Genomic DNA, 13119 nt, shown 5'->3' on the forward strand with positions numbered 1-13119 from the left:
AGGATGCTGGGGGATGGGGACAAATGTAGACCACGTCCCTGTTTGACCCAAAGGAATACAGTACAGCACAATGCTGATGCAACCCACTTGAGGAATTGACCTTAAAAAGGGTTGGAAAGCGGTAGAAACTGCCTTTGCCACATGCTAACTACTGCAGTGCGAATGGCCATCACTAAAGCTTTTGTGGTTTTTATATTCAATGTATTACTTCCTAGCCACAAATTAATGTTGTCTTCCTCTCAACAATACGTTTTTTTTTTAAATTTTAAACAATCCTTCAGCTTCTAAATTTGCTGCGCAGCTCTGCTAATGAACCAAGATTGTTTCCTTTGCTATGGATACGGCTCTGACTCATGGGAATCGTCCTTTAGAAGTACTAAAACAAAGTTCTGCAATCTCTCTGGTGGTAAGTTTCAGTGTGCTAAATGACCTTACTGCAGGCCTGTAGCCTAAACGACCACCCCATCCTGATGGAGAGCAAGCAAGAGCCTGAATGAAGGACAGAGACAGGATGTGTGGTTAAGAGTCGAGCAGATTTGATGAGATAAATAATCAGTGAGCCAGATGGCTGCTCTTTTTTTTTTTTTTTTTTTTTAACTCATGTTTGAAGGGAGGTGTTCTGCTCTTTGTCCTTTCTTGCTGTCCACGCATTCGGTCCCATCAGCAACAGTGGGAACAGGCTTTAGAGGACAAGTTGTCTGTATGACAGGGGGCATATCCGGCTCTGTGTGTTTACGTGATTAAGTCGTCACTGCACACTGTAGTCTTACTGTCGGTTCCCTTGAGAAGAGCCCCTAAGGGAGCTCCAGCAAATTTAAACTGCTGGGAGGGAGCATTCTTTACACAAACCAGCTGAAGGCAGTCAGGGACAATGTGAAGAACTGTTAATGCTCCCTTTGAAGAGGGGATTAGGCCTCCCTAAAGTTTGCTTACTAACATGTTAGCTGTCAAAATGTCCTCTTCTTGAAAATATGAAATAATGTCAACCAGTGATGCATGCTTGCTTAAGGTCTGAGAGACACTGCACAATTTTTGGCTGTCCCAGACTAAAGATTTGCATCATGAAACGATCGTGGTGAATTAGAAATCGCTGTGATTCTATTCCATCTGAAAATTGTGCAGCGTGTCTCATGCTTAAAGGAGTAGTTCACTTCCAGAATAATTTCTTGATTATTTTCTTACCCCCTTGACATCAAAACTGTTCATGTCTTCTTTTCTTCAGTCGAAAAAAAAAGACTGTTTTTGAGGGTAAACTTTCCACTTTTTTTATGGCTTGATCATCCAATGTTGAATATCTTGTTGAGTTAAGACCACATGGTTTACCAGTAAATAACTCTCACTTAGGATTTTTGCAACTGGTATCACAACCTAAATGAGGCACTATGCTGTTTCACAGGAACAGGAAGTAGCCAAAGCATTTCTTTAAGTCCTTGAGGAGTGTTTGACAGTTTCCAACCCCCCTATTAGCAGCAAATACAATACAACCACTTGCTCACAGTTAGTTTTTAAATTCCTTGTTTTGATTTGAGTGAAAGTGACCTTGATTTTTGTGTTTTGGATTGGCCTCTGAGCACTGTTAGATGAAATCATCAAGGGATCGATAACTCTTAAGCTTTATGGCATAGCATTTTTTTAATTAAAAGGCCTGAGGCTTGTGCAATTTTTAACTTTTTAACTTTGCCATTAACCAGTGTTATTAAAATAATATTAAACGCTTATAAGAATAGACCGTAGAACAATAATTTTTTAAGACTTCCTTTCCTTGTCTACCTAAAGTAGGTTACCCTGTTACATGACCTTTTTCTTGAGCTATATATCGGGATTATGTTCCACATTCTTTAGTTTAGTTTAGGGGCATTTTGAATGTGTATTTTTAAAAAATGGATCATAGTTTTTATTTTTAATATCTAGAGCCCTCTCAGAGCAGCACTGAGTACAAATCTAAGTGTATGGTGAATAAATCTAATTAAGCATGTTCAGTGGCAATACAAGTAATATATTGTGCAAAATGCAATGTCAGCTATGTATGGTTTTTAAGTATCTCTGCATTCTATGCACTAATAGTCTCATATAGAAAAAATCTGTTTAGGTTGAGTGTTAGCTTGACCATACACCATAGTTCATATCAAAATAGCTTTTCCATTTTAGGACCTGTGTCGGTTGTTGTTCTGATACCATCCGTCATATCTTCCACTCTATTATAAGGGGCAAAGAGGCCTATCAGTGCATTTTCATGTTGGTGAAAACTTAGTCCAGAAAAGGCAAAGCTTCCAGGACCTTATCCTCCGGTTATTTGAAGTTCTTTCCACCTAGAACATCCTGTGAAAAGATTCTTCGTCATTGCCTGGTCTTTCATAAACTCGATTTACACATCAAGCAGCAAATTCAAACGGACGCCATCTCAAATGACTAATAAACGTCAAGTGTTTTAGCGAGCTCAAGTATCCACCGCCTTGCTCATTAAGAGATTTGTTTGGAAAAGATTAAGGTATTTACATTTTGCTCTTTTCCTAGTAGCAATTACTAACCCCCCCCTCTGTTTGTGGAAAGAGTGAAGCGGAGTCTATTTTTGTCTATGTCTGAGTCAAAGCGTTTGATGCTATTCATTAACCTCTTTAATGTAAGTCCTGTCCAGAAAAATGTTGGAGGCTTTTCTTGAGTATAGATGCCAACAGTATCTGTAGATGCTGAGATGATCCTACTGTGTGACTTAAAAAGGCCTGGATGAGAGGAAGCATTGCCATAATTCTTGCGATATTTTGCTGTGTAAAGCTTGCTTAAGAACTTAGGATGTGCGCCTTAAAAGGTTTGTGGGGGAAAAAAAGTTTTAAACCCAACCACCCTATGATAACATGATTTGTACTGTTTTCTTTTTAACGGAGTGGTGTATTTTTGGCCTTCATTTCGTCCTTTTGAAAGTGCAATCCATTATCGTCAATTGTCAAGCCATTAGGTGTAAAGCCGATGCTTGAGATTCAAGAGCTTCTTTCTTGGTGGTTCGTGACTTCAACTTGACATTTGAAAGTGTCGTGGCACCTTTGCTGTCATTGGTGGTATAGCTGTCTTGCTTTGCTTGTACCTTTCTTCCGAGGTGTTCTGACTCTTTTATTGTTGTTTGATATGTTTTTATGAATTTGGAATGTCATGACAGTGTTATTTTGGTTGGCCTTGTACACTTCAAGCACAGAATTTATCTTCATCTAACAGCATGTTTTTGTTTCCTTTTAGTGGGTGACAAAGTTCCTGCTGACATTCGCTTGACTTCAATCAAGTCAACGACCCTGAGGGTGGACCAGTCCATTTTAACAGGTGAGAACAATAGGTTTACTAATCAGAGTTAACTTTTTAAAGGTGACATGGGTGAAAATAATAAGTTAAATACTATCAGCAACAGGATATATTATACTCTAGGGATTCTATTTTTAATAAATAACGAATCACGTGTAGCATGAATTAAACTCATCGTGTTGAATCTACTTCAGTTTTCTCTAGCAGTCTATATATTACTTTAGTTTGTACTGTGCTGAGAGGTTAATGTAATGTTTTGGTCAAATATCTTTTTGTAATGTGAATATCTGCATAGAGCTCACTAAACTAAAGGCAGACCTACTACTCGTGTTCTTGCATCTTTTTTTTTTTTTTTTTTTTTTTCTTTTCTCTTGTTCTATTTTGTTTTTGTATAATTACACATTAGCGTTTTATCTAATCATAAAACTTTTGATTTTAAAGCATAAAGTTTCTATTGTTGCGTTACATTCAGACATTCCATTGAACAGCAGTGCAGAAAACATAGCCACAGTAAGCCACCTTATAAAGTCAGTTCAGTAGTTGATATGAGGTGGAAAATAAGTTTTGTATTTTTTTTTTTCTGAAAAGGTTCAGTGCTTCTTATTTTAAAGGGAGGTCAGCTGTGCTCAGTTTCTGCAGTCCAGTAAGGGGAAGAGACAGAAAGGAAGTGCTCTTGTAGGAGTCAGGTCTTGCTTCACTGCCTTAATTGGTAATGGGCTGACTTCTCCACATCTTTTAGCTGCCCCATCCATTTTTTTTTTTTTTTTTTGGTTGGGATTCTTTGCCATCCTGACCAGTACTGGAGCGTTTAAGCAATTACACAAATACCCATCAGGGACTTAAATTTGGCCTGCTGCCTGATGAACTACTAACCTGATCCTCTTGTACTGCTTTAAGCTTAGAGGGCAGTCAGGTAGTAGTAGAATGTTGATTTCACCAACTTGCCATCCGTGTCTTCACAGGAGAATCTGTGTCAGTGATAAAGCATACAGACCCTGTCCCTGACCCTCGTGCTGTGAACCAGGACAAGAAGAACATGCTCTTCTCTGTAAGTCTATGCAGACATTGTTATTATTTGTGCTCATATTTACAGTTAGATTTTTTTTATTTATTTTTTGGTCCCCCAAACAAATTCAAGTACGGTACTATTTAAAGGTTTGGGCTTAGTAAGATTTCTTTTAATGTTTTTAAAGTTGAATTTTCAGCAGCCATTACTCCAGTCCTCGATGTCACATGATATTTCAGAAATCATTCTAATGATTCTCATTAATCATTCTGATTTGTCATTTTTGATAAACAAAAGTATTAATAAAATAAAAAAAATCCCAGCCATTTGAACACTATATATGTATATATCTTACCGTGTAATTGTATATTGCTGCAATATCTGGAATAACATTTAACAAAAGCAAAATGGTTATTTTTGTCCAAATGTAAGGAATTTGTATTTCAGACTTTGAAATTATGGTTAAAACAGATGAGCCCATGTTTTTTTTATGTTACAGCTTATAATGGCCGATAAAAAAGCATATAAAATGGAAACTGTTAAAAACTGATGCAGTCATCACAACATTATAATACAAATATAAATGTAGATATAAACTGATAAAAAGCAAATAAGCATGCACAGTGAAATATCCAATACTGGTCCAATTTCATAAAAAAAAAAAAAAAAAGTTGTGTGATTTTATATAAAATATTGTGTGATTTGTGCATATTTATCTGCATGGTTTAAGACTAATTTTAGCTACGTTATTAGTAAACTTTAAAGGTTGGTGATATTAAATCTGATCATAATTTATAGCTTTAAAACTCACTTTGACCTCATGTTTACAGGGTACCAACATTGCTGCAGGTAAAGCAGTAGGCGTAGTGGTCGCCACAGGTGTGAACACTGAAATTGGCAAAATCCGTGACGAGATGGCATCCACGGAGCAAGAGCGCACGCCGCTGCAGCAGAAACTGGACGAGTTCGGCCAGCAGCTCTCCAAGGTCATCTCTCTCATCTGCATCGCTGTGTGGATCATCAACATCGGACACTTCAACGATCCTGTTCACGGCGGATCGTGGATCCGCGGGGCCGTGTACTACTTCAAGATCGCCGTTGCTCTAGCTGTGGCCGCCATCCCGGAAGGCCTGCCCGCCGTCATCACCACCTGCCTGGCTCTGGGCACCCGTCGCATGGCCAAGAAGAACGCCATCGTACGCTCTCTCCCCTCCGTGGAGACCCTCGGCTGCACCTCCGTCATCTGCTCGGACAAGACCGGCACCCTCACCACCAACCAGATGTCCGTTTGCAGGGTAAGAATGCTGGGGATATTACAGCCGATAGAAGTGAGCAGCTTCAGGGCTCATCAAAGAGGATGTAATAATTTACAACCCCCGGCAATTACAAATTCTGTTTAGCCCATAATTTCAATCCTTGGCAACAGTGAGTCTATTATTGTTTAGAAATTTGCGGGCTGGGGTTCAGCCAAGAACCAAGAGTAATATTACTGCAGACAATTGGCTGAAAATACTCATGAAAAAAAAAAAAAAGACACGCTCGTGAATCGTGATGCTATTGATTTAGCATTAATATGAAAGTGCCTCAAATGAAAGTCGTGCAAAAACTATTCAACTGCAGCTTTGATATTGGCATGATTTAATCATTTTGTTTTAATCTTTGCATTCCTTGTGACTTTGTGTTGGACCACCCCAGTTTCCTCGTCAAGTAACAAGGAAATTCAAAGACTATTGTTTATTTTATTACCTCCCCCTCATCATGTCCTTTTCTCCTCAACTTTTGTCTTCCCCCTCATCTGTTCTTCTCTCTCTGTTCTTTTCCACCTTTACTGCGAGAGCTGATCAGTATGCGGTAGTCAGTTACTTGCAGTAGTGTTGCATAACTGACCGTTGTGTGTGTGTGTGTGTGTGTGTGTGTGTGTGTGTGAGAGAGATCTGTCTGTGATCCACAGCAGCTCCTTCGCTGTGGGCTGTACTGTACACTCATACAAGCCGAATGTGTGGTGCTGATGATTTCGGTCTGTTTTCTGCCTTATAAAGGTTGAAGTTAGTACCAGGCTTGTTTTTATTCTTAATAGAGATGATTTCTGTGAACGTTCAGGATGTGGCTGAACCAAAATAATCTTTACCCTAAATGTCCCGTTTGCCTCGACTGTCTAAAATAATACTATATGGGAAGAGTGCATCTAAAATTAGCCATGTTTCAACAGAAGGAATGTAATCTTGTTAACCCTAACCCTAAGTATTAAACTTGTGCTCAAATTAAAAGTGTTTCTGCTACGGACACACGATACCTCTAATCTTGCATCTTATTGAGATGCCATTACGTTCACTTAATATGAGAGCAGGGTGGCCGATATACAATATATTATTTAAAACACATCATACAATTAAAATTATATTTATATTATATAAATATCTTATTTATCAGAAAATATGAATCAATATAAAAATACATTTGATAAATTAGCCATTGAAAATAAGCATTTATTTTTCTTAACACTGTAATCCTGTAAGTGTAATAAAAAAATAAATTATGAACATAAAATAAAAAGCAAGAAAACACTGTAAGCAACCATGTGCATTGCTTTCTAGTAAATGCTTTTACTACTATCAGAGTGAAATCCCAGTCACAATAACATTGTCATGGATCTAACCCGTGACTATGCATGAACTATGGGCACACACACACACACACACACACACACAGAGACAGACAGAGTATGCAGCGTTACATGGTCTGTTGGCTGACACTGACATCTGTACATGGACTTGTGTAATGTTGAAGCTATGAGTGTGGAGCATTGTGTTTAGTATGCACACGCTCATTGTGCTTGTAATTTAGTACAAATTTTGTTGATTTATATAACCCCAAGACTCATTTATACAATTGAAACCTTTTATTTTGATAGAAGTTAATATAGATTTTACTTATGCTTACCAGCAGTAAAACATCAGTTGTCTAAACCTGAGCTGGGTAAAAGACTTTATAGGATACTTCGGTTTTAACTCCTTTATAGAGTGGTACATTCCAGAAGGAGGAGTTTAGCATGTAAAATGGCCACAGGAAAATGTTTGAGTGTGCATGGTGTGCCCGTGCTTCTGTCTGGGTCCTAATGGCAGTGATCGGGGTTTTTATGAATGTAATTTGCTTGTTTATTTTTGTGTCCTGTCTGCCTTTTATATTGGGAACCGTGTCACTGACTGCACCTGCACTGGGACCTCAGCTGACTGCTTACTGTTTACCTGGGCCGCAAAGGCTATTCCGGACACACATAAAAGATATACAATGTTTAAAATTTGGGAAATGGTGATAATTTAAAGAGAGAAAAATTATGCAAAATATTGACAAGCCACAGAAATGTGTTAGCAAATTATTCTTTTGTTTCTTGAAGGAAATCCTTCAACCTAGTTGTAATGGCTTATGATTTGTTTCATATTTGAGTTTTTCTTCTAATCGTGGCTTAAAGATTAATGCCTGTCTCCCCCACACACACACGTCTGTCTCCATCTTTCGCCTGTTGTCCGCTGGGTTTTAGCACTACAGCAGGAACGCTGTTCCACTTTACCGTCCCACTCGCTCATCTCTTTTATTCTCTTCTCTTTCTTGACAAATCCGGGGGATCTGAATGTCCTCAGTGCTTAAAATATCCTTAATGCTCATTTGCTTATGTTTCAAGACTTTTGGAGGGGTTTTAAAACCCCTCTGAACTCAGGTTCACTCGTAAGTGAGTGTCATATGAAGTGTTTACATCTGAGTACTGGTATATCCAGGTCAGGTGGAGTAGGGATGTTTGCAAACATTACACAGGCTCTGTAGAGGATTGTTCTGCCACCTGCTGGTAGAGGTCTTACTTGATTTTTCATGTTTTTTGTGCTTTTTTTTTTTTTTTTTGTGCAGATGTTCATTGTTGATCAGGCAAATGGAAACAACTGCTCTCTCAAAGAGTTTACCATTTCCGGCTCCACATACGCCCCTGATGGACAAGTGTGAGTTTTAATGCCCCATGTATACACTGGTAACTCAAAGTGCATTAGCCACCTCTGATCATCCTTTTTCCCCCACTCTCCATGCTTTAGGTTTCATGAGGGTAAACCTGTGCGATGCTCCCAGTATGACGCTCTGGTTGAAATGGCCACCATCTGTGCTCTGTGCAATGACTCGTCTCTGGATTACAATGAGGTTTGTAATTAACATGTTATGGTAAATTCAACACCCCTGTCGTGCTGGAATACACAATGTAGTCACAGCTATGATGTAAAACACCTGTTCACATACAGAAGGTAGGAAATAATGTCTAGAACTGTTTGTTATAGTAGATGAATGTTACTTCAATACAATTTTCTTGTGTAACAACTTCCAGCATTTTCTAGTGTTTGGTATTTTTATGAAAACCTCTATTAGTTACTTGTTTAGAAAAAATTTATGATTTAATGTATGATTAATGTAAATGAGGAATACTAATTTATCATAACTATATTGGCTGATATAGTATATTAAATTTTTATCCACATTTTAAAGCCCTATACTTGCTATTAACAAACCATTAACTATGACTTTTGCCTCAGAATAATAATTTGCTGCGTATTAAAAGTTAGACAGTAAGGTAGATGTTAGCTTTAGGTATTGTGTATGTTTAGGGATGTGGAATGTGGTTATGCAGAATATCTGCTTTATAAGCACAATAAACAGCCAATATGTTAAATGAGACATATTATCCCCCTTTTTACAAAACGTAATCTAAGTCTCTGGCGTTCCCAGAATGTGTCTGTGAGATTTCAGATTAAAATGTCCTACAGATCATTTATACCATTTTGAAAATGCCTATTTTAAATGAAAACACAAACTTTCCGTGCCAGTTTTTTTTTTTTTTTTTTTTTTTAAACGCACACAAGCTTTTGGTCCCCACCCCCTTTCCAAAACAGAGCTGCGGCATGCTCGTACCCTAGCGCTTGCATTTAATTATTTAAAAAACTGCACTTTTTAAAATGTTTCTATCTCTTTTTAGGCCAAAGGTGTGTACGAGAAGGTGGGTGAAGCCACAGAGACTGCACTCACCTGCTTGGTGGAGAAAATGAACGTATTTGACACGCAACTGAAGGGCCTTTCCAAGGTTGAGAGGTCGAATGCTTGCAACTCGGTAAGTTAGACATTTCCAAATGCAGATTTGAAGTTGGTTGCAACCCTAGTGGGTTGTGTGGTTGTGGAAGCCCGCATTTATTTCCAAAATACCACTGGTGTTTGATGTCATGGCAGCTCTAATATCTGAGTATTTTGTTGATCTTGATTTCAGGTCATCAAGCAACTGATGAAGAAGGAATTCACACTGGAGTTCTCCCGAGACAGGAAGTCCATGTCGGTCTACTGCACTCCCAACAAAGCTCACTCCTCCATTGGCAAGATGTTTGTTAAGGTAACAGGAAGACACTGTAGCGTTTCATTTATCTGTTCTACACAGGTCTGCTTTATGTTTGAGGTGCCTTCAACTTCTTTAAACTTATTATTTGTGGGTGCAGGGTGCTCCAGAGGGAGTGATTGACAGATGCACGCACATTCGTGTAGGTGGGAACAAGGTTGCACTGACAGCAGGCATTAAAGAGAAGATCATGTCTGTGATCCGGGAGTACGGCACAGGACGTGACACACTCCGCTGTCTTGCTCTTGCCACCCGAGACAACCCATTGAGTAAAGAGAGCATGGCACTGGAGGACTCAAGCAGATTCATTGAGTATGAGGTGAGAAGGGCATTTTTTCTGAATCAAACAAGTAATTAAGTATAGATATTTATTTATTAATAGTCTGTTATCATGATTGCTGATTTTTGGGGGTATTTTTTTTTTTTTTTTTTTAGACGGACCTGACCTTTGTGGGATGTGTGGGCATGCTGGATCCGCCCAGAGCTGAGGTGGCAGCTTCCATCAAACTTTGTCGTCAAGCGGGCATCCGAGTCATCATGATCACGGGCGACAACAAGGGCACGGCTGTCGCCATCTGTAGGCGGATTGGAATCTTTGGGGAGGACGACGATGTGTCACGAATGGCCTACACTGGCAGAGAGTTTGACGATCTGTCTGCTGCCGCCCAGCGAGAGGCAGTGCTCACGGCCCGTTGCTTTGCCCGTGTTGAACCATCTCACAAATCCAAGATTGTGGAGTTTCTGCAGTCCTACGATGAGATCACTGCCATGGTGAGAACTAGAATCCGGTTAAATCTTAACACATCCTCACTGAATGGTTGTTTTTTTTGTGTGTGCGTAATGTGTGTGTGTGTGTGTGTGTGTGTGTGTATAATATATGTATAATGTATATTTTTAAACACAACTTTCCTATTTGAATATATTTTAAAAAGAAATTTTGTTTGTGTGAATTTAGCATCCATTACTGCAGTCACATGATTAGTGGCATATGATACTTCTCATTGTAATATGCTGATTTTAATGCTCAAGAAACATTTCATATTATTGTCAGAGTTAAAAACATTCAAAGGTCATATTTTTTTGACATCTTTAATGAATAGAAATTTTAAAAGCATCATTTATTATTTAACATGATAAATGTCTTTACTGTGACTCTATCAATTAAACATGTCCTTGTTGAATAAAAGTGTTTTTCTTTCCACCAAAAAAAAAAACGAGTTGCAGAAAAAAACTTCCTGACTCCAAGCTTTTCAGCAGTAGTGTATATTTATATAAAAACATAATTGTATATTAAGTGACTTTAAACATAGAAGTATTTCTTCTTGATGGTTTGCATTGTGGGAATCATTGTCTCACAGCTGACCTGCCATCTTGTGTTCATTCCCACAGACTGGAGATGGTGTAAATGATGCACCTGCTCTGAAAAAGGCTGAAATTGGCATTGCTATGGGGTCAGGCACAGCTGTGGCTAAGACTGCTTCTGAGATGGTCCTGGCTGACGATAACTTTTCCACCATTGTGGCCGCTGTGGAAGAGGGTCGAGCCATTTACAACAACATGAAACAATTCATCCGCTACCTCATCTCCTCAAATGTCGGCGAGGTGGTCTGGTGAGGATTTTAACCTTTTGCTAACATTTCAGAAACGCATTCTGTATTTTCTTTGACAACTTGTATGACTCATTTAAAATAGCTCTGTCAATCCATTTCATTTGTACACACAATCTGATGCATCTGAATCTGAACATTGTGAAATTAAAATATTTACAAATAACTATATTTAAATAACTTAGAAATAACTATTTCTGTATTCTAAACAGTTTCTATATTTAATAGATTTTAAAATGAATGTAAAATTAATTTGAAATTTCCAATATGCTCAGGAAATTGAAATAAATGCATTATTATTATTTATTATTATTATTATAGATATTTATTTTTACATTATAAATGTTTTTTCACATGTGATAAATTTAGTGTGCCTTTCTGAATAAAATATTTAACCTTACTGGTCCCAAACCAATAAGAAGGCCTGGGTGTACATACTAGACTGCTTATTATTATACAAAATGTTTGTAATAATATGTTCTTCACTAAATTATTTAATCAAGGTTCATGATTCATCCTATATGTGCCAGAAAGGCTCCATTCTAGAAGTGATACTATATAAACGTCAGCACAGTAAAATTTATTTCCTTGAGCAAACTCAGATCACTGCCAAGGTCTTTTTGACATTGTTCCAGTTGTTATCTAATCGCATATAACTCACAATGTGTGTTCTCTCTGGCAGTATTTTCTTAACGGCAGCTCTGGGCTTCCCCGAGGCTCTGATTCCAGTTCAGCTTCTGTGGGTGAATCTGGTGACCGACGGTCTGCCTGCGACTGCGCTGGGCTTCAACCCACCCGACTTGGACATCATGAGTAAACCCCCTCGCAATGCCAGAGAACCTCTCATTTCTGGATGGCTCTTCTTCAGATACCTGGCCATTGGCTGTCAGTACACTTTGTTTACGATTTAGTTTTTATTTGTTTTCCTTTTGGTTTCTGGCGAAAGTGAGACTCAAGACCTTGTTCTCCATGTCACCCTGTAGGTTATGTGGGTGCTGCTACTGTAGGTGCTGCTGCGTGGTGGTTCATTGCTGCTGAAGATGGGCCCAGAGTCACCATCTATCAACTGGTTAGAAACTCCCTTTACATTTAAATACACATTTTGTTCTTAAACAAATGCATTCAAATTTTTACATTTGCCCCTGCAACTTTTTATTTTTTTTGTATCCCCCACAGAGTCACTTCCTTCAGTGTGCACCAGACAACCCTGAGTTTGAGGGTCTAAAGTGTGAAGTGTTCGAGTCTCCCTATCCCATGACTATGGCGCTGTCTGTACTAGTCACCATTGAGATGTGCAACGCCCTCAACAGGTCAGTATCAGAAGTGCTTTTATTTTGGGATAGCATTTCATTACATGGTTAAATTTAGTTTGCCAGTTCGTTTATATAGCACTTTTCACAATGCATTTTCTTAAAACAGCTCTACAGAAAATGCTTTTCCAGTGGCGCAATTGAGAAGTATTTTGTTATCAGAAACGAGTGTAACAAATAATTTACTAAAGGATATTTTAGGGATAATATTAGAGTTTTTGCTGTTTTTTAATGAGGGACAAGACTTTTAAACCCCATTTATACTTGTGTTTAGCTGTCAGCTGAAATGGATTTTAATACCAGGTGTTAACTGCACAAGTGGTGAATTATATAAATATTCAGTCTCTTATGTTCACAATGTTATCTTGTCGCAGTGTTTCAGAGAACCAGTCTCTGCTACGCATGCCCCCCTGGGAGAACGTGTGGCTGCTTGGAGCCATCTGTCTCTCCATGTCCCTCCACTTCCTTATCCTTTACGTGGAGCCACTGCCG

General features: G+C 38.5%; 1 protein-coding gene across 1 annotated transcript in view; it reads left to right on the top strand.

Annotated features, from left to right (window-relative positions):
* Window positions 1-13119, top strand: part of atp2a2b (ATPase sarcoplasmic/endoplasmic reticulum Ca2+ transporting 2b) — a 28706-nt gene that overhangs the window by 13041 nt on the left and 2546 nt on the right. Inside the window, exons 6-19 of the mRNA XM_043221006.1 lie at window positions 3229-3309; window positions 4251-4336; window positions 5125-5589; window positions 8195-8283; window positions 8374-8476; window positions 9303-9434; window positions 9588-9707; window positions 9811-10029; window positions 10146-10481; window positions 11100-11320; window positions 12000-12202; window positions 12301-12386; window positions 12494-12627; window positions 13002-13119. Of these exons, the coding sequence (XP_043076941.1) occupies window positions 3229-3309; window positions 4251-4336; window positions 5125-5589; window positions 8195-8283; window positions 8374-8476; window positions 9303-9434; window positions 9588-9707; window positions 9811-10029; window positions 10146-10481; window positions 11100-11320; window positions 12000-12202; window positions 12301-12386; window positions 12494-12627; window positions 13002-13119 (2393 nt within the window). The remainder of the gene's footprint in view (window positions 1-3228; window positions 3310-4250; window positions 4337-5124; window positions 5590-8194; window positions 8284-8373; window positions 8477-9302; window positions 9435-9587; window positions 9708-9810; window positions 10030-10145; window positions 10482-11099; window positions 11321-11999; window positions 12203-12300; window positions 12387-12493; window positions 12628-13001) is intronic.

Source organism: Puntigrus tetrazona, chromosome 21, assembly GCF_018831695.1.
Source record: "Puntigrus tetrazona isolate hp1 chromosome 21, ASM1883169v1, whole genome shotgun sequence".
In the NCBI taxonomy this organism is placed as follows: Eukaryota; Metazoa; Chordata; class Actinopteri; order Cypriniformes; family Cyprinidae; genus Puntigrus; species Puntigrus tetrazona.